The sequence below is a fragment of the Aulostomus chinensis genome, chromosome 8 (assembly GCF_037954235.1).
Source record: "Aulostomus chinensis isolate RoL2024-O1b breed Wild chromosome 8, RoL_Achi_v1.0, whole genome shotgun sequence".
NCBI classification, from domain to species: Eukaryota; Metazoa; Chordata; class Actinopteri; order Syngnathiformes; family Aulostomidae; genus Aulostomus; species Aulostomus chinensis.
Window position 1 is genome coordinate 15,618,623 of NC_141327.1, and position 20,936 is coordinate 15,639,558.

General features: G+C 39.8%; 2 protein-coding genes across 7 annotated transcripts in view; one reads left to right on the forward strand and one right to left on the reverse strand.

Moving 5' to 3' along the window:
* Positions 1 to 1,578: 1,578 nt before the first annotated feature.
* Positions 1,579 to 7,407, reverse strand: LOC147257352 (uncharacterized). The gene is made up of 11 exons (XM_086210176.1): positions 7,341 to 7,407; positions 6,496 to 6,644; positions 6,245 to 6,401; positions 5,239 to 5,631; positions 4,060 to 4,341; positions 3,937 to 3,960; positions 3,652 to 3,753; positions 3,520 to 3,550; positions 3,064 to 3,113; positions 2,917 to 2,951; positions 1,579 to 1,922 (listed from the first exon to the last, which is right to left on the reverse strand). The coding sequence occupies exons 1-11, from the start codon at positions 7,405 to 7,407 to the stop codon at positions 1,833 to 1,835; spliced, it is 1,380 nt and encodes a 459-aa protein (XP_086066302.1). The 3' UTR covers positions 1,579 to 1,832.
* Positions 7,408 to 10,297: 2,890 nt separating this feature from the next.
* The window catches only part of rab11fip4b (RAB11 family interacting protein 4 (class II) b), a 56,267-nt gene continuing 45,628 nt past the window's right edge, over positions 10,298 to 20,936 (forward strand). Inside the window, exons 1-3 of one of the 6 annotated variants that reach the window (XM_086211233.1) lie at positions 10,298 to 10,527; positions 15,141 to 15,228; positions 18,441 to 18,520. In XM_086211233.1, coding sequence (XP_086067359.1) covers positions 10,306 to 10,527; positions 15,141 to 15,228; positions 18,441 to 18,520 — 390 coding nt within the window. In that variant the 5' untranslated portion in view covers positions 10,298 to 10,305. Of the gene's footprint in view, positions 10,528 to 10,695; positions 10,802 to 11,286; positions 11,432 to 14,818; positions 15,038 to 15,140; positions 15,229 to 18,440; positions 18,521 to 20,936 lie in introns of those variants that run through there. The other 5 variants (XM_086211234.1, XM_086211235.1, XM_086211236.1 and 2 more) reach the window with 5 other exon arrangements.

A 20,936-nucleotide genomic window follows, 5' to 3' on the forward strand; every position in this document is an offset into this window, starting at 1 on the left:
CCTTCCCAAGGTACCCAGAGTTTTCGTCCACCATGACAAAACATAAATAGCTGGGAGCTGTTTATCCCTCCTGAGGCCTTTTACCTTCCTACCTTCCCAAAATACTGCAGTCCAAGCACACAGAGAGATACTCCAACATGTCTGAATACTGAATGTTTTAGCCACCCTAGTAGGGTGAACTGTCTCCATACAAGAGTACCAATGTTCCACAAAATCTCTTCTGTCATGATTAAAGAGATCAGCATGAAAATGACACTATAATGTACTATGGGTGTGTTTTGATACTTAAATAATGTATAAACAGTGCCCTCTGCAGAATATTCAGCAAAACTACAGATTACTGAGTCTTATTTATCGAATCAAAAAGGAGATCCATTAGCTGCTTATTAAGGACCAACGAGACTTCTTGAGGTTCACGATGTCCTCACGATGTCATGTTTCATTTCATTCATCCCATGTGCACCTGTAACTGTGGTAAGTCCCTCTGACTCTGGTGACCTAGAGTGAGTAGACACATATGAGTTATAGCACGTAGTTGGATACTCTGTACAGAGATAATTAAAAAAAGATCAATACATGTTTGTGTATTTGAATTGATCTGTATTTCTATGGTTTCATATTGGATTCTATATTTGTTGATATTTTTTTCTTCCTCTGTTCAAAATCTCTTTGCAATCTTTGGTTTTAATCAGTGTTGCATAAACTGAAATTCAAAGATCAGAAATCAAGTTCATATTCTGTATCCAGTTGAAAAGCAGATAAACTGCTGCTAATCTGCCAAAATTTGATTGGTTTAAGTATTAATTTATTATCCGTTATTCGATTCTATTCTGCAACCAAATGTAGAGCTCTGAGCTCTGAATAAAGAGGTGGAGCTACAAGCAGAATTTATGACATCACAAATAGCTGAGATGCTGTTCCTGCACTGATATCAATGACACAGGAACTTTAAGCCTTGTTCTCTCTGTTCCTGTGTGGGTTCTCTCTGGTACTCCAGCTTCCTCCCACAGTCCAAAGACATCAAGAGGGGACGAGGCTGATTGATACTCTAAATTGACCGTAGGTGTGACTGTGAGTGTGAATGGTTGTCTGTCTCTATGTGTTGGTCCTGTGATGGACTGGTGACCTGTCCAGGGTGAACCCCACCTCTCACCCAAAGGCTGCTGGGATAGGCTCCAGCCCCCCGTGAAAGAAAATAGATAGATGGATGGATAGAGAAGGAGAGTTTGTTTGTCCAGCAAGTCTTCCTTGAGATATGAAAGATGCATTCATATTCTGGAAGAAAGTGAGCATATGACATTTTAATGTAGTAATTATATAAAATCATATATATGATATTTATAATATAATAATATTTTTTAAGCTGCAACAGACTGGTGACCCATCCAGGGTGTAACCCGCCTCTCTCCAGAAGTCAGCTGGGATAAGCTCCACCCCCATCCCTCGTGACCCTCAATAGATAAGCGGTATAGAAAATGGATAGATGGATATTGTTCAAAGTTCAAGACAAAAGGATTTCACAAAACACATCTCCCAAAATCAGGGTTAATTAAAAAAAATGTATTTTGATACAGTGGCTCAGTAACATGTAAAATCAAACAAACATCACATCCTGTCAAATTGTGCAACTGCTTCACATGCAATAGGAAGTAAGGAAATAGCTTTTCCCGTCCTGCTGGCTGATTCTACTTGTGTAAACTATACTGAAGTACAAACAAATACAGAGAGATAAAGAGAGAGAGAGAAGGACAGAGAAAGAGAGAGAGAGAGACAGACAGAGAGGCAAAGAGAGAGACAGAGAGAGAGACAGAGAGACAGAGAGAGAGACAGATCTAATGGATGGGGGCTGTGAATGTAGAGTGAGACTGCCATAAAGGCGATCTGGAGGCGGTCTCTGTCATCGTTCCCCCGCTGGCCCATTCCTGCACATGAACACAATCACAAGTACAAGCTGTTAACAAGCTCAGCGTGATGGCATTTCCTGTGGCACAAGTGCTTTGTAAGCGCTGCTTTCACTGTTAAATCAGTTGGAGAACCCAAATGTAGCAAGTGTCCATAAATTCCCTCATTTTCTGATTTCTTCTTCCACAAGGTCAAATGTCTTGTACGTAAGTAGAAATCTGATTTCATCTTTGAGATCGGGGGGGGGGAGGGAGCTGTTATTTAGAAATAACTGACAATCAAAAAGGTCTGTGACATGCGCGCTAACCCAGTTCAATAATGAAATCTTACTATACCAAAGAGGTGCTGCAGTTCTTGATAAAATTACTGCTCTTTAAATAGAGAACAAGGACACTCCAACTCCCAGCTGAGACTGACACACATCTGGAGGCTCTATGTTTCTGTTCTGTTTAGTCTTTGTGTCAGCTGGTGATGGCAGTATTTCATGTCCTCTTAGATGTCTGTCCGGTTATAACCACTAGAGAGAAAGAGAGTCTGTCACCCAATGACATCCTTTCACCGGGCCAGCTCATAAGAAGTGATTGCAACTAATGAAGGGGGGGGGGGGGGGCTGCATGGCAGCTCTAATGAGGGATATGTGTGAGCTTGAAACATGAGGTGCTCAGAAATGTGCGCGTCCGCGTGTTTGTTTACAACAAGGGGGATCATGAAGGTTTACAAATCTCTGGCGATATACAGAAAAAATGAAGAGGCCACGGAAATACCATAAATACCTGCACAAAATGAAAATATATATGTAGGTGAAGCTTCCTATTGCTCTGGTGAAAATATCCAAAAGAAAAGTCACCTCCCCGTCCGCCCTCAGGTTCAGTAACAAAACAATACCTTTACTTTAGGAGATATTTTTGGAACTCTTTCCACTGTTGGTTATAAATGAGCCATTGACATCTAAACGATCTCTGATCAGTGAGGATTTGTGATGCAGTAGAAATGCAGCTGAGCATGAATCATTACCTGAGAGGTGAAGCTAGTACAGCTGAGTCTAAGGTCTGCAAAAAAATCAATCAATCAATCAAATGGTGAGCATACTGATATTGTCATTGCAGTGCATTACCAGTCTTTCACATTCACATTCAATGAGTATTGACGGAAAAGACTCACCGACAACATGATCCTTGGCATGAACTTGAGTCCAGAACTTTGCTTCCTGCCTGAAACAGTTCAAGAAAACAAGATTAGATAATATGAAAAGTAAAAATGTGCCCTGGTAAATACAGAAAATAACTCTTAACCATGAAGAAAGAAATTAATATTCATATCGCGGGAGTTAAATGGCTCCTCCTTCTGTATACAACAGAGTGAATTTGGAACAACAAGCCTTGTGTTTTAACGATCTTTGGTTTTAAACGGTTTATTATGTTGCCCAGGTAGAGCAGTTAACACAACCTCTAAATGTTGCTCATGCATCATATTTATCACCTCGGTCTCTGGGAAATTCGCACTGACTTTCAGGGGGGGAGAAAAATATTCTAGATGGGAAACAGTAATCATCCATTGCTTTAATGTTCCTCTTAAGCCTAATACACACGAAAGAAAAGAAGAAAAAAAAGACAATACCTTTTCTTCTTCCTCTCAGCTGCTGCTTTTACTACAAATGAAAGTAGCAAAGAGATGGAGAGGAAATGATACTTTTCAGGAAGGAAGACCATCATGACACTTGACAAAGATATCATTGATTCGCTCAAATACCTTTTCTGTGCACCACCACCACAACAAGTGCCACTGAGCAGAGGAATAACACCACAGCAGAGAAGGAGCCAAGTATGAGAGGCCAATCCATACTGGACATGTCTGTAGAAATCACACTGCCGTCATCCACTGATTTGAGCTCCCACTGAGGTAACTATTTCAATACTTTAATGATGAATTGCGCCTGACGCAGCTGTGATACATTTGAATTACTCCGAATTTTCCATTTTCAATCCATAATTCAAGAGCCACGCATGATATAATGACGTAGTATAACAGGTCTACCTGGCGTTGATGGAGGGAGCATTCCTGAAAGATACAAAATACAAAAAAGGAGCAAATCGTAACTTTTTGTGGAAAAGAAAGTAGTTACAGTCTAACTAAACCTTGGGCAGCACCTATCAGTACCTCTGGATACAGCCAGGGAGAGGCTGCGGGGAGAGTTGCTCCACCTGGCTCCCAACAGGACGCTGTACTGGCACTGGTACAGAGCTATCGGAGTGTCCTGGATGGGCACCAGGAATGTGGCCTCATGGCTGATCACTGATGCACGGTGAGTGGCAACAGGAAGTTCGTTACCCACCAGGTAGAGAGAGAACATAGCGCCGGGGTATCCGGGGGACCCGGTGCAGAGCAAATGCCACACTTGTGTCTGCTGCTGGAGAGTGAGGCTGGGTGCAGGCAGCACATCTGAGCACAGGGGCAAAAATTAGATCAAGATTAGACGGCGTAACTAGACTTGTGTTTCTAGATCAGTTAATAAGATGTTATCACTTATTGGAAAGAAAATCTGTATAAAAAATGAATAAGTTATCAAGGTTTTTCAAGCAAAACCATTCAATGCTGAGAAAGGCTCCTAATTACATTTTTTTTAATAAAGTTATCTCAAGATCAAGAGTAAATTATAGCGTTATCTTAAGACAACCACACAATCACCAGTTAATTTATTTTGTTATCACAAGAAAGTGCTGACAATGATATTTGTTTTCTCCAGATAACAGTTTAAATAAATCAGTTATCAGGAGAAATGAAGCACAGCAAACTGGAGGTAATGTAATAATCAACTTGTGATCTCTGAATAACAGCAACTTAATAACAACTTAATAACAATAAATGCAAGCATGGAGGTCTTCGGCTTTTGCTGTTTTCAGCTTCTCAAATGTGAATGTCTTCTGTGACTGTAAACAGAACTGGGATTGCTGTTTGAACAAAACTGGTGATCTAAACTATCAACTACTGTAACGGTGCTGGACATCTGTTTTACTGACTATTTACTCAAGACGATGATTGCGAGATGAAGCGGCAAGACAGTGTTAGTGACTCGAATCCATAAAATGTTTAACTTCACAAAAATGTTCGTGTTGATCCATCATATTTAGGATGTTTCATAGAAAACAAAAAACAAACAGAACTATAAAATAACAGTGATAACTTGAACAAGAAGTTGTTTAATCCAAAGAGGTGTGATGCTTTCTTCAAGTTGTGCAAAAAAAACTACAAATGCGTTGAGCAAATCTATAACAATTTTTTTTTTAAGTCGGTTATGTAAAAAACATATAGATTTTTGATCGTATGGAACAACCTGACCTTTGAAGGTGACGTGAACCATATTACTGATAGTTGAATTGACCAGTCTCTGTTGAATGGGGATCTGGTAGATACAGGCATACTGGCCCTCCTCATCCCCCCTCATGGGCCCCAGTGTGAAGACCCCTCGCTGCAGTTCAGGGTTTGATTCCTGGATGGCTTGAGGCTGAAGGCTGACAGACATCAACTCTGTTCCTTCAGCAGTCCTCAGTAAAAAGAAGGACGCTGGTTTGTCGTTAGGTGTGGACTGGAGCTGGGACTTGGATTGGGTCGGAGGGGCGGGGACAGAACAGCTGAAGGACAGCATGTCTCCATATTTGACCACGCCACCAGAGGGTTCCACGGATAAGATTGGAGGAGGGAACGAGGGTATGGAGCGAGTCGGCGCAGCATCTGGAGAAGGGAAAGATGAAGCTTGATTGACTGATTGAAAAAGGAACAATAACACACAAACAAATGCACCCCCCCCCCCCCCACACACACACACACCTCCTCATCCCATTCCTTATACAGATAGTATTCTTTGGCACTGAATCTGTGTAAAGCCTCGGATAAAGCAGTTAAGTGTGGTTTGCCACTGCTGCTCGCCAAACCTCCTGCTGTAACTGTCAACATAACACTCTTGTGTTTCATGTTTTAGTTCGGTGTGGGTGTGTGGTTTCTATATGAAATGCAGGATGTAACAACTGACACACACACACACACACACACACACACACACACACACACTCACACACATGCAAGGACAATACCAGAGCACATAGAGCACCTGTATACTGCAGGATGTGAGTGTTTATTCTTATGTGCCACATGCAGAATCACTACTAAGGAGCTGATTGATTAGATGAAGTCTTACAGTTTCCTCCCCTCCTTTTGCTATAATGGAGTCTTTTGGTCTGTTTACTTGTTTGAATGCAGTATTAAAACCTGTATGATGAGTTGAAAGAAAGGACCATTTTGTAAAACTGATTTTGTCAAACTCAAATTTCATCGTGCAAACACAAACCTTTTAGTTGTGCTACTGATAAATAGGGACTGAATGCACTGTAGAGGCCTTGCTGGTTCTTGTACAAACAGCAGAACAGTTCAGTTTCTGTCCCTTCTGGTACCCTGATGGTGAAGAGAGCCTCCTCAGCTGCAGACTCCAGCTCGACTGTGTCCACCTTGAATGAAGGAGAAAAAAGAAGAGTAAAAACTAGAATCCAGAGAGCCCAGGTGTTGCACAAAACATGAACACACATTCGCAAAACAAATTACCATGTTTTGAAATTGATATAACATATATGTAACCCCACTGTGGCCCTCCGAGGCTTTGCAGACCAGGACCACCGAGTCCCTTGACTGTGAGTAGACCTCAATTTTAGGCGCTGGAAAAGTGGGAAGAGACGTGGAAGCTGAAACTCTCCCTAGGCAGGTAAAACAGAGGCAGCAGGAATCAGGTTAGTTACAGAAATTCCTCCAAAGATGGAGCAACGGCGCAGGGATTACTGAAGCGGTCAGGCTTATTCTATGAGGTTGATATGAAAATATAAGCTTGAAGCAAAATCATGGAGCCCTAAAGACGACATGGAGTTGGAAATGATATTTAAACCAAAGTTTCCATTTAGGTCGAAGTACATCCAGGGCACTAAAATGTGAAAGAACAAGGAGAGATTAATCTATTCTTATTATAGGATAAGAAATATGCTTGTCAGTAGGTATGGTGTTCAAATAAGATATTGGAAGAATACCGGACAACACACTCTCACCCCGCTCAATTTTATTGGCAACTAATTGAAATAGAATTGATGGTAACAGGTGTCTCATGCGAAGAAATTGACCAAATCCTCCTCCGTGGCTCTTCCACAGTTTTTCCCAGCTGTCATAAGTACTTTTGTGAGAACTCGCATAAACACACTTTTGGCTCAACTATTGATTTGCTCCTCGAAGAGCTCTTTAAGCGGCAGTTCGTGACTCAAATATCACGTAAAGAACATATTTTAGGACGAAAAAGAAATCAGAAGTAAATCTCCGTTCACTCCTCCTGTCTCTCTGGAAAGTTAAAATAAGAATTTCAACTGAATTTCAACAACGGGTGCTGTGCGAATAGGAATGAAGCTTACCCCAAAGTTGTATAGAGGTGCATAGCAGAGAGTAAATCCAAAAGGATCGTCCAGTAACAACCAGCATCTTTGACACAAAAAAGAGAAGACTGACTAGGATCAAGAAGCTCCTAAGAGCACGAGCTCTCTCTCTCTCTCTCTCTCTCTCTCTCTCTCTCTCTCTTCCTCTCTCTGTTTTCATAATACATATGACATCCTCTTGAAGACAGAGTTGGGGGTGGTTAAAACTAAATACACTTCCTTTTTTGGCTTTGCTGGTCAGATGTGTCATATAATGAGAACAAAACACAAAGGTATTAAAACATTTCCACCAACATAGCAATGGAGACTTTTTTTTTTTGTAATTGTCCAGAAATGTTAAATCCCCGTTTGATATTTTGTGACAAAATATTAAGCTCCCAAAGAGAATTTGGCCTTTTCGAGTGCTTTTCTGTTTTTGAAAACAAATACAAAAAAAAAAAAAATGAAGCCAATATTAGAGTAGAAAAACTGAAAACAACCATTAATGATGATTTAATCAAAATAGTTTCCGATATCTCTGTTGGATGTTATCTTTCAGATGACCTCATTATGTCACTGTTGTTGTTGTTTTTAAATCTCACTCGCAAAATTTCCTTTATTTACGTTCTTTGGTTATGTTACTGTGCCAGTGAAGACAATCGACCACGTACGCTGTGACCTACTCAAAAACCCAGTCTTTGCTCTGTGAGTGTGGGAGAGGTTTATAACAGCCACATCTGCAAATCCCAGAGAAAAAAAGAGAAATTAGCGGCATCCAAAACATTAGGTCATATGAGCAGAACAAAATGTTTATAAACTGCGTCAACAACTTAAATCTCCGTGAAGCAGAAGCACTTAACTTCCCCATATTAAAGGGAAGAAACAGGCACTTAGATTATACATCAAAATTAAAGATCTTCGAATTCATTCTTATTAAGAAAACTAGGTTCAACTGAAACTTTGACCTTTTTTCTATTGCATCTATTTTAAATATTAATGGGTCGACAAAGCACTCAGCATGTGTATTTGGGTTATAGTTTCTTTGTAACTTAGTAACAAGTGAAACTGTGAGGTACCTTTCATAGAACTTACTTTCCAAATGTACTTCTGCTAAGAAGATGACACTGAATTAACTGTTTATAAAACAAGAAACGTTATGGTAATGTTGACGTGGTATTATATTTGATCAAACTCGATTTCACTGAATAATACTAATCCAACAGTTTGTGTCAAATGAATACAGTTCTCCCATTTAAATTTTTTTTTTTTTTACTGTACTGGGATGCAAGTCAAAAGTACACAGAAATAAAATAAAAGTAAAGTATTTCTATTCTGGTACTTTCTACTACTCATATAAAGTAGGTCTTTATTTTAAGCTTAATCCAAATAAGTAAACCCAAGGGAAGCAAACACAGAGAGGAAATAATAACTTGTGGTAAACTGTTGGTACTCATATAAGGGAGAGGATGAGTGTGTCTGCTTTAAAAATACCACCTCTAAATCATTTTTCAGAATAAAACTGTAAATTCCCCTTTGGGTGAGTTCCTCATATTAATATTTACAGTCCACACATTACAACACACCCATCGCCACAGCTCCCTCAACATGGAAAACAGCAGTGGAGCATTTAAAAAAACAACAACAATCATCTCTAACTTTTCAGCCTCTGTGGTTCAAGAGGTTGTGTAACAGTGGGGCTTTAATTTCTTGACAGCACAGCTTCAGTCTTGGCCTGCTGAAACTGTTGAGGTCTGGTAAAAACAGAAATCTGTTGTGGAGCTGTCAGACAGTTTAATTAAACCAGGAGTAAATGCATTATTGATATACACTGTAATCAAACTGGAATTCACACGTTTGTCAGGGCTTATTGGAGCGATAAGAATGAGCATGTTTCGGCTTCATAAAACTGTGGTGCAGCCGTGTTGGCAATTTACTGTTTTCTTGTTATCTCATATGTTGTTTCACAACTTTTACAAATCTTATCTTCTATTTTGTCATATGTCATTTGACCTTGTCTCATTTTAGTATAAGTTATCTTATCTCATCTTGTTTTGTCTTTACTCATCTTATATTTCTGTTAATTGTTTCTTATCTCATCTAATATTATCTTATATTATCCTTTCATACCTTCAAGTATTTACTTTATGAGCCCGTCCTATGACATATTCTCTTATCTCATCTCATCTTATCTTATCTTATCTGATCTCCATCCATTGTCATCTTTCGCTTATTCCTTACAAGTAAGGGTTGCAGGGGGGCTGGAGTCTATCCCAGCATCTACAGGCGAGAGGCGGGGTTCACCCTGGACAGGTCACCAGTCCATCGCAGGGCCAACATACAGAGATGAACAACCATTCACACTCACATTCATACCTATGGTCAATTTAGAGTATCAATCAGCCTCGTCCCCAATTGCATGTCTTTGGACGGTGGGAGGAAGCTGGAGTACCAGAGAGAACCCACACAGGCACGGGGAGAACATGCAGACTCACACAGAAAGATCCCACGCCGGGACTCCAACCCAGAACCTTATTGCTGTGAGGCCACAGTGCTGACCACTGCACCACCGTGCAGCCCCTTATCTGATCTCAAATTATCTTATTTTATCTTGACTTATCTTATCTGATTTCATCTTATCTTATTTTAACTTATCTTATTTTATCTTATCTTATCTTATTTTATCTTATCTTATCTCATCTTATCCTGGATTTGTTCCCTAAACATTTTGAGGATGATACAGTAGTTTTCAAGAGTCGTAGGATGTGTAGTAGTTCCAGTACTTGTGACTTCCCTGAATATACTGTACTGTAGCTGGTGTATTATCGGTAAGTTCACTACTACACTGAAGTGTAATTGACCGAGGTGCAGAGAAAGTAGACTGTTTCCTCTCCTTGCTTCCTCTGTCCGTCAGCATCACTCCTCCTCCTCGCGCTGCCTCAGCAGCAGATGCAGCATCCTCGAGCTCATGTCACGCGGAGTTTCCCCTCCTCGGGGTGAAACATCCCGACAGAACAATAATAAAAGCAACAAAGAGATGGATGGAGACTGTATTCCAGAGCCGGAATATTTGCTGATGCTGCTTAAGAAACTCAAAGAGGTGTTCGACGTGTGCGACTCGGACTCGGACGGGTATATCCGGACGGAACATTTGGTACAGCTGGGTTCTCGGTTTGGACGAGCAGAACAGGTAAAGGTCTCCATGGAGCTTGAGCCAGGCCCAGGTGTCTCCTCTCCATCTTTATTTTACATTATGTGCTTTAGCCGACCAATTAACACACACGTCCTCATTCATTTGTTTAAGAAAAGTTTGAGGTAGTTATGGAATACCTCAAAAAGCGTACGTATTTGAACGTGTGACGTAAGAGCTCATCTGGCCGATAGGGGAACGATGGCGGGACTGGCGGAAATTTTCGGGCAAGTTCAGTGTTTGTTCTTCAGCTTTATTGTGAACAGTAGCGGTTGTAAGTATTCCAGCTTGTATTGGTCACCAGCCACAATGTCTGCTTGAAATAAATCATTATTAGGGCCTGAGTCTGAAGGTACTTCAGGCGAAGACCCTATTATGTTTTTTACTTGTGTTTGAAATAAAATTATTGTGACTCAATAAGCGTAGGGTAATTCTGAAAAGTGATTCAGGGAAATGCGCTGATAAAACAAAGTAAGTTATCTTAAGTTGGTTGTTTTGGACGGTCAATTTTTGCCACAGGAATTAAGTATTTTGTAGGCTAACCCGGAAGTTAGCTTTGCCACGGCACTACTAGTTTGGCCTTCTGTTTGTGCAGTGATGACGTTTTTATCCGGATGTCACCACCTTTAAAAAAAAAAAAAAAATTAAAGTGTCTTAATCTCATATTTAGCTTATTCAAGACTTTTAACCAAAACTCACTATGAAAAACAGCACTCAGATATGAGGGAAATGGACGGACGTTCAACAATGCTAACCTGCTACTTTATGTTCAAGGATTCATTCCCACAGAATTTAATGTGATGGACCAACGGAGACGACCCACCCGGGCAGTTGAGGGCAGCTGTGTTTGGGATTAAGTTTTTTATGCTGTTGTCTAAAATCAGGAGTTCATTATGGTTGTCTGGTAAGGAGAATAAGCTGATTTTCTTGTGAGTAACTTAAATCAAAAAGGACAATTTCCCAGGATGGATTAATCCTTTACTGTAAAAAAATAAAATTGGGGGTATCTTGAGATAATGTGACAATTGATTTTTAACTTAGAGATGACAGCACGGAATAACCAACTGCAAGCACATCCATTCTTGGGTTCTGTAGGTTGTAGATAAAGCCCATAATGATTAATATTAGCTTTGTGTTGCAGTAATTTTAGAAATCTAAAGGAACTGCAATATAGGACTGTCGGTACATTTTTAAAAAATCGATAACCTTTGCCAATCACGTAGTTTGTCCACCAGGGAACCCTGACAACTTTTATTTCACAGCAGCAAAATAATCTGTGACATGCTCTCAATGGATCTCTATTAAGATATATGTATGGTTGTTAAATTTGGAATGAAAACAATAGTAATAGCAATTCAAAGAGAGGCCTACCAAAAATATTTTATTTGAAATGGAATTTAAGCCTATAAAAGTTAACTGTGACTGTGTTCAGACAGCTCTGCACAATACTGGGTTGTCATTTAGAAAATTAGTGCTGTGTATTAGCAAAAGCAGATCTGGACTGTGTTGATTGACACGACTTTTGCTATGTGCGGGATAAAATGGCAGTACTGTAATAATTTGCCATATTTCAGTGACATCGATACACCGGCACCAAAAAACTTAAAAAAAAATCCAAAAAGTTTCCATTATATTCCCAGTCCTTGTTGCCATCTTTACAAGTTGTATACTTTACCTTTGTGCTGCAAGAGGCATCAATCTACAACTCTGCACTTTGAGTTTTCATCTTTCTCTCTCTCCCTCTCTCTCTCTCTCTCTCTCTTTCAGTGACATTAAATTCCTCCTTTTAATCCTTTTAGGGGGACTCTTACTTCTTCAGTTAACTAGATACTGTGCTTAATGGCAGATTTATTGTCTTTTACAGAATTATTGCAGAATTACCGTATCATGATCATATTTTATAGGATGGGCAAAATCTCCCACTTCTATGTGAAGTACATTTGGTAAATGAGCAAGACATCTTTCTCAGTAACTACTGGCAAGAAACAAAGTGCATTATTGGTTGTATTATTGATGTTTTTTCCTATTGCCTCTGTCACTGTGGACATCCCTGATGACTTTGCCTTCCTTGCTGCGTGTCACGCCAATTGAAGGTTGTGGTTGATTGGCTCCCCAGTGTTATGTTCTTCACCTGCAGGAATACTGTGGAGCCACTGATTAGCTCCTGGGGGAAGATCTTCTCTGACCTGGGAAATGCAGGTTCTTGAACTCAAAGACTGGGCAGTAGAGTAATACAGTATATTTCATTGTTAATCTTCAACCTCAGAGAGCTGAATCTATGATGATGATGTGACCCAAATAAGTTTGGATAAAGAAAAACAAACTCATGCGTTTTCGTGATCTCAAACTCAGATCAGTCAGAAGTGTGAGGACTGTGCTGAGCCTTCCGAGGCATTGACCTCTTATGTCATTGTCCTATATGAGCAAATCCCACTGCTTAGTGACAAGCTGACCTACTATTGGACACACTGAATGAATGCCTCTGCCCTCTCTTGTTTTGTTTTTTTTTTCCTCTTGGAAAACCAAAGGATAAATTAGACACATTTATATTAAGTTAGATAGATGTGTCTCATTTGCAACATTACCGGCAACAAGATGTCAAATGTCCTATTTTAGTGTGTTCTATATGTTGTTCCAGACAACACCAGAGTTACTACTACCATGTATAAAAGAAAGCACAAGAGAAGATTTTGCATGTTTTGTTATATCTCATGTGACTCTAGGAGCTAAAGCTCCAGAACTCGGCCAAGTTTTCTAACCATCCATGGGAAAACCCTGAGGTTGTTTTCCATTTTAGGCACAAACCTTTGCTAAAATTAGTGTTGTAAAAATTGAAGTGGCTGTGGGTAGCTTGCTCAGAGGATAATCCATTATTCAGTCCCGGCACAGCATGCAAAGGCAGCTGTCCTCTTCAGTAATGTGAATGTGGTAGGATCGTGATTGAGAATATGCTTGTACTTCACTTTACCACACCATTTTGTGACGTTACACATGTGTTGTGTTTTTTTAAGCAATGTGACGTTAAAAGATACTTGATTTGTCCTCGGGTCCTACCTTCGCACTGTTGGATTATCATCTGATGAAGATGAGGAATATGGTCATACTATTACACATTACTGTTTCTGGAGCAGCACAGGTAGCCTGGTGAGACGAGTTACCTCACCTGGTTAGTGTAACAAAATGTGTCATCACATGCGAAATCCATTCAGAACTCCAGGCCCCATGAATTTACAAGTCATATTGTTTGGGGAAAAGCACTGAAGACATTTTTCAACGTAATTAGTTGAAACATCCAGGGTCTAGAAGCTTTGCTTGGACTGTTGATTTTTGGTCTAGAATTATTTTTTTTGTCATGGACTTAGTTCTGAAATGTTTATTTGATACTCTTGAGCTCTGTTGTTTGTGTCTCACGCCATATTTTCCCTTGGTGTAATTGATTGAAGCTAGTTCCTGTTTTATTTTGAAAATCCCTTCCCTCTTTTGTCTTGTTCACTTTTTCCCTACCTTTGTCCGTTTTCCCTCCTTTTTTCAGTGATCACCTGCGTATCATCCAGTAATCAGTCCCCCTCTGACAGGTCCCTCCCCCTAGTGTCTCTTATCCAATCAGCTCCTTCTCTGGCCTCCTGTTCTCACATCTGTTACTTATTGTGTCATTAGTGGAGTAAATAGTGGTATAGTGGTGGTAGTTTTTGCAGCTTCAAGTCGCCTGTCGTCTTTTCTGTGTTTCTCAGCTCTGTCTTTCATCTGCTTGCATGTTCCTCGTGCCATTTGTTTAACTGCATGAAAGTTATACTTAGTTTTTGTTAATAAATTATGTAAGTCGTAATACCTGTCTGCCTCTGGTGTCTGCACGTGTGTCAACCTTCCACAGCTAACCCTGGCACAGAAACATTTCACATATCATTCTTAAAGGTTTGTAACATTTTTCATCCAAGATGATCATTTTATGCACGACATAGCACCATTTTACAACTACTTGGTCTGGTCTAATTAAAAAAGGAAGAAAGCAAAGTAATAGTGTCAATATTGTATGACAGCCTTCAAACTGCTGAAATCTGTAAAGAGTCTTGGTGCAGTATTGAAGTTGAGAGTGAGTCATACACTGATAATAGTCTGGAAATAGCAGCCACCTCTCTATTTGAGAAGCCAACTGGTGCAACATGTGGCAGTGGGAGGACCAGACATGCATCAGTACACAAAGACACACACTGTAGATTGATTGCGTAGTGTCTGATGTCTGGGTATCATGGTAATGTAGAGCTGCCCCCTGATGCAAATAAGATGTCAGGGCTCCTGAACTGATCATAACTAGAAAAGCACTGGTGAAATTACTTATGCTCGTGCTGTCTAAGCTCCATTAAGTGCTGTCATGTTGATGATCACTTTTGCTTTTCTTGCTTTAGCATTTGATGTCAGAATGTGCTGAAAACCTCTAAAACAGTACTTGTTGTAGCGTTAATTTTTTTTTTTTTTTTGATGAAGCACTTTTTAACTCAACAAAAGAATCAAAGTCCGTACCCCATTACCTTTGTCAACTCACGTTGCTGCATTTTAAGGAGACAGAAATGTGTGTCTCTGTCATACAATTTGTTTTTTGTGTCTCTGCTCCAAAGGTGAAGACACTGGCCGAGTGTTTGGACCCAGACTCTCATGGGAGGATCGACTACAGAGACTTCTGCCGCGGGGTGTTCATCATGAAAGGTAAGAATGATTACAAATGTGCTGTTTAATAATGTTCAGTTTTTGTGACTGTGTGTGTGATCGTGCCACAATAACCAGCAAAAAGACTGAATAATCCATTAATTTATTGGAACACATAGGAACTCTCCCCTTTTTTTCCAGCGTCCAAGTCACACACGTCAGTCCGTGTGGTTGTTGTCTTTTAATTATTAGTTTTGTTGTTGTATTTAATTGGATAGAGAGAGAGAGAGAAAAACGCAGCATCATCACTGGTGCAGCTTGACTGTCTGTGGGCAGGTTCCTCTGTCCCACTGGTCACTTGTGGACATGGATAGATAATAAGCTATTTTACAAATATCATTAGTCTCTGGAATGAGGCTGGTAGAATCCAGCCTGCACGTAATACAAGCGCACAGAACTGAACCCACAAGCAGGAAATCATCAGCATTTCTGCTCTGCATGCACAAACATGGTGCAGCAATCACGGTGCTGTGACCACTGAGAGGGAGAGTCTGTCCGTGACCAACCGACCAATCACAACTTGACTGGCTACCATTTTTCTCATCAGTTGAGACTTGGTAACCTATTGTGGGGCAGCCCTATTTAGACCCAGAGCAGGGTTTGGGTTCAAATGTCCAGTTCTGTTCCAGTTAAGACTACTGTCATTGTCATTGATTTGGTGCTTCAAGCAAGCCGTCATGTTCTCACTGCTACACCGTATAAGGGTTATTCACTTTACTGTGCCATGATTTAGAGAGCAGGCAGGCAATGACAATAGTCTTAACTCGCAGGCAGGCTGATTGCCAATATACAGTTCAGTTATGTTTTTAGGGTTTTGCATCAAATTGTTATTCAGTTAATAACAAATGTGATAACATTGCAGCGCTTAACTTTTTTGGCCCTGACTTCTGTGTAGTTAATTTTGAATTTTTACAAAAAAGTCAATCAATATCCCCAAGATTGGATTTATTTGTTTGTTGCATTTATCTGTAGATACCAGCATTTCCTTGTTTATAATAGAGCACCAACATTTGTATCTTGAGAAATACCACATTTTGACCGTATGCTGCCTCAAAGTATACCTATTACAGCAACTTTGACTGCCAAAATCTTGTCAGTCCATGGAACGTTTGTGGAAAAATTGATTCAAATTCCTTCAAGGCCAACAGCTGCTGCTGGTGTGGAGGCATAAAAATGAAAAATGTCAGCGAACAGTGCAGATGTTTGTAGTTGTTTGGCTTCATGAGCACAGGCATCAGCCAATACTGATTATTGAAAAAATGTGATGACCCTGGTATGGTCCAATCTAGTGTCCCCACTCTTGACCTCCAATGCACATGAATGAATATGGCTAGTTTCTGCAGTAACCGTCCACATCCATCACCTTGTCCCACCTCCAAACACACCTTCTTGCTATTGATTGTCGGTTGACTTGGTGGTGCTTGTAATGACTGCAGCCACTAGATGGCATCTATCACTAAAATATCATGTTATACTGGCTTAGAGAACTTGCGAGGCCCACTTTAAGAAGGGCGTATTTCTCTTGTTTTTTTTTTTTTGTAACTTACCAGTCTCTGGGGGTTCTATTCAGTAGCAACTGTTAACAAAGAAGATATGAAAAACCCATCCAACACCTGCTCTGCAATCTTCTCTGGAGAAGACTACTCATTTTTTGCTTTATAAGCCCAGAAGACATATCTAATGTTCAGCAAAAATATTACTTATTCAGTTAATCCTGTCACAACAACATCATGCTAAACCAAGTGTAGTAAAGTGGTGTTTATGCTGACTCATCATATCTCCTGCACTAGTTCTGCCCTCTTTGTATTCGGGCCAGACTGCGTGTCTCTGTAAAACCAGGTCAGGTCATCCACTACTGTGGACTGTGGCCAAACAGGACAGAGGAAGGAACGAAGCTTTGTACAAACACGGCGTTTCTGGCCTGCTGAGTGACGCTGGGTCGACCTGGCAGGAATAATACAATGTTTATTCACATTTCACCTGAAAATAATGCTTTGTTCTAAAAAGTTTGGATTATACTATTTGTGACTTCCATTTGCATTCCGAATGATGTTTGCATGCAGTTTTTATACTTCATTTTGCTGTTGTTTACAGCAGTAATAATACCGATATCAGTGTGTTAAGTCATTTTGACATAGGCACCTTCCAATAATATATCCTTTTTTGTTCTATTTAAAAAAAAATATCCATAGGTTTTATTTTAATTGAAGAATTAGACACAGACATTGTGGTTGAGAGTCATGTTGGATCTAATGATGATGATTCTAGGGTTTGAGTTTACCATACACCTCTAGCAGCCACCACTGCTAGTTTACCATCCAGTTTGTTGTATTCAGTCTTAGGTGATTAGGTCAGAATTTCTTATGAATTTTCCCCCTTAAATTTCCATTTGCAGTATTATCAATCATTAAAGAGGAGATTTGTTCTTAAGACAGTTTTGTGATTTGGACACCAGCCTCCTGCATTTAGGTTATTTTAATTCTGAAATGATTAATAAATTCATTCATACCATTTTATTTGCATGAGTGCAATTTTTTGTGATGGTTTCTTGAAGGGTTTGGAGTAAAAGCGAGTGTCTATATTTCTCTTCTGTGTCCATCTATTTCTCATCACAAAATGCTTCTTAATACATAAAAGTCTGGTTGCTATGGCTTTCAAGAAATTTGCACTAGAGTATGGTGAGGAGAATTTATGTACCATTGTTATTTAAAGCACTACAACGATCCTCTTTTATAAATCCCTTTGGATTCACTCGCGCACACTCGCACACAAACTGATGCGAGTGAGCCCCCACAGGAGGCAGCAGTGTTGCAAATTGTAGTTCAGTATCTCATACAAAGACACAGACATTTCTACTCCTTGCTTTTACTGTGACATAAGGCACATGTTGCATATAAAAGGATGATTTATGTGACTGCATCTCGAACTGGTTCTTGAATAAAAGCACCCGCCAAGCAAGAAAAAGATTCAAAAATCTAAATATCAGCAAATGTTCCACATTTATTTGCAAAGCATACCATGCTAATTATTATATTATAGGCGCAGGTGTATTTAAAGGAAGGACAGCCAATACATTTTCCTAAGGCTTGTAAGACTCATTTCAGTTGTGACTGTGTTGTTTTAGCTTTATTTGATATCATCCATCCCCATCCCACTCATCAGAGCACAGTTTTGGCGTGACAGAGAGAAAACTTAAACTTTGTGTCTTGCAGGTTATGTTGGGATCATTAAAAAGAAAAGTGGTGCTGATCTCATCGCAGGGCAACATGAGCCAGCTAGGATTCACAAACAGGTAAGTTCTGACTGCAACAATGATAATCTGGATTAATTCATTTCACGTCATCTCTTGCACGTGAGCTTAAGAGTAATTTTGGTTCATCCAGAAACTGACTTGGCAGTGTATGTGGTGCAGTGGTTAGAGGAGATGCTCACAAGTGTGTTTCAGGTTTTGAACTAAGTTTAGAACATTGAAGGTAACCATTAATGACAGTCAGTTATTATTGTTATTATTGAGGGTGCTTCAGATTTCAGCAAAAGGACATCTTTTGCAATTACTATGGACCATTGCCATTTATATTTTGCGACTATGGTGAGAAACCTAAGTGGTATATTCCAAAGACAGCAGTGATCTCAAAGGTGTGGTGGGATGTGTTAAACTATAGTGGCCACAAGGTGGAAGTGTTTAGCCTAACTCACATCAGGCTGTTTGGCAGCTCCAACAAGGACAGGCACTTAGTGAACAGGTCCCGTTTAGACTCAGATGCCATGTTGTGGAGCACTTTTTCCATTACTCATCTAGTTGTTGTAAACTGGGGAGCTTATTCTAGTAAGGAAATGAGTCAACAGTTTGGATTACATTCTTAAGAACACTGTACTTTTGAAATAGTCTTGTTGTCCTGCATTGGTCATTTTGTAAGATTAGATTTGTGGCAGCTGGTTTCATATTTTATGTGAATTCAGGATTTTATTGCTTTGTCCAGGTTGTAAGTCCATGTTTTATAATTTATGAACATCTTGGGACCATGTTGGAAATAATTGTTACTCGTCTGATTTTTGTTCAGTATTTATAAGCCATGAATTAATCATATCATAGGTAAGTATAGTGTGTTATATGATTTATTATATATCGTAGCACATCACGTGTCATCTGTTCAAACACCACCAACGACTGGTAGGCTTTTGTTGGGAGGTACTTGTTTACAAATGATAACAAAAGCTGAACATAAAGGTTTTGCTGATTGCTGTGACAGATTCTATCTCTATTTTATTTTATTCCGGTGGATTTTTTTTTTCTTTTTATACACGTGGTAACTTGTTCTTAATGACGCACGCAGTATTGTTCCACATCCTTGACTCAGACTTATGTCAGGGTTCTCTGAGATAACTGGTTCATCCACCAGTTAATGAGAAGAAATATCCCTCGGTGTAGCATGTGACACAGTCACTCTCCTCTTTAATCATTTTTGTTGTTTATTTGAACTTTGACCTACGAGTCTTTGTCTTTCAAATTGACAAGTGTAAGGAAGATGAGGGGATTTTTACTGCCATTGCTGCAGTATAACATTTCAGTGTACCATTGGAGAAGTCCTCTTGAAATATTCACACCTGGTGAAATGCAATACTGTTGCTACCTGCTGTGTCTTTGAAGGGAAACAGAGAACAGTTCTCTTTTTTAGAACACCATCTCACTAGCACACTTCCCTGTGAAGCATTGCTTATAAATTATTTTCTGGTAGCAGCCTGCTTTTGTACATCCCAGGGAGACATTCTTTCATTCAATACGTGATTTCTTCACACAATAACAGGTACTGTAGATGCGAGTATGAGTTGTGTTTGTAGGAGTATGGTTTGTGTTCCAGAAAAATCACAGAATGAGATTGAAATGTTACTATATAAAATCCAACAACTGAATTATGCGGGTAAGATATGGAGGTTTTGGGCTGTCTAGTTATGGGGAAATGCTAAGGATTCAAGTTCTGTTGTCATAGTGAGGATGGGGAGGAATCCCAGAACTCTCCTGGACAGATCTGTGTGTGTGTGTGTGTGTGTGTGTGAGTGAGGGGGGGTGGCAAGAGAGAGAGGAAAGGTGAGAGGTGCCTCATTGTTGCAAGTAAAGATTTATTAGCTTGCTTTTCCCTGATGCTTTGATACATGTATACTCAGTTTCTCTCTCTTTCTCTCTCTCACAGATCTTTTGTGCACCATTTGAATTTGTCCTTGTAGCATAAAAGAACTGAGTTCAGCATCCACATTGGCCGTAGTGAGTTTTCCTCAGTTGGTACTCACTAACATGTGTTTGTGTGTTGGCCTGGATGCTGCGCTAAAAAGCCACAGAAAACAGGATGAGTGGGAGGGTGACACCTAATGAATAAACAACATAAAATAATATCTTAAACAGGCTGAAATCAGACATCCTTACAGCAGCCCCCCCCCCCCCCATGCACTGATTCCATCTGAAAAATATACTGTAAGCCAGATATTCTCTCTTTTAAGCAATGGTTTGATGACCAGTTCTTCCTTGAATGTCACTAAGTTAGATGCTGAAGCTCTAATTGTCCCCAGTGTCTGCACCGTCAGTGTGGGAATGTGTTAGTATGTTGGCACCTTGTTCAGCACCCTTTGCTAATGTGTGAATCTGTTGTATAGGGCCTTGAGCTGTTAGGGAGATTTGAAAATCTCTAGATAAGATCAGTCCTTTGTAGTTATTT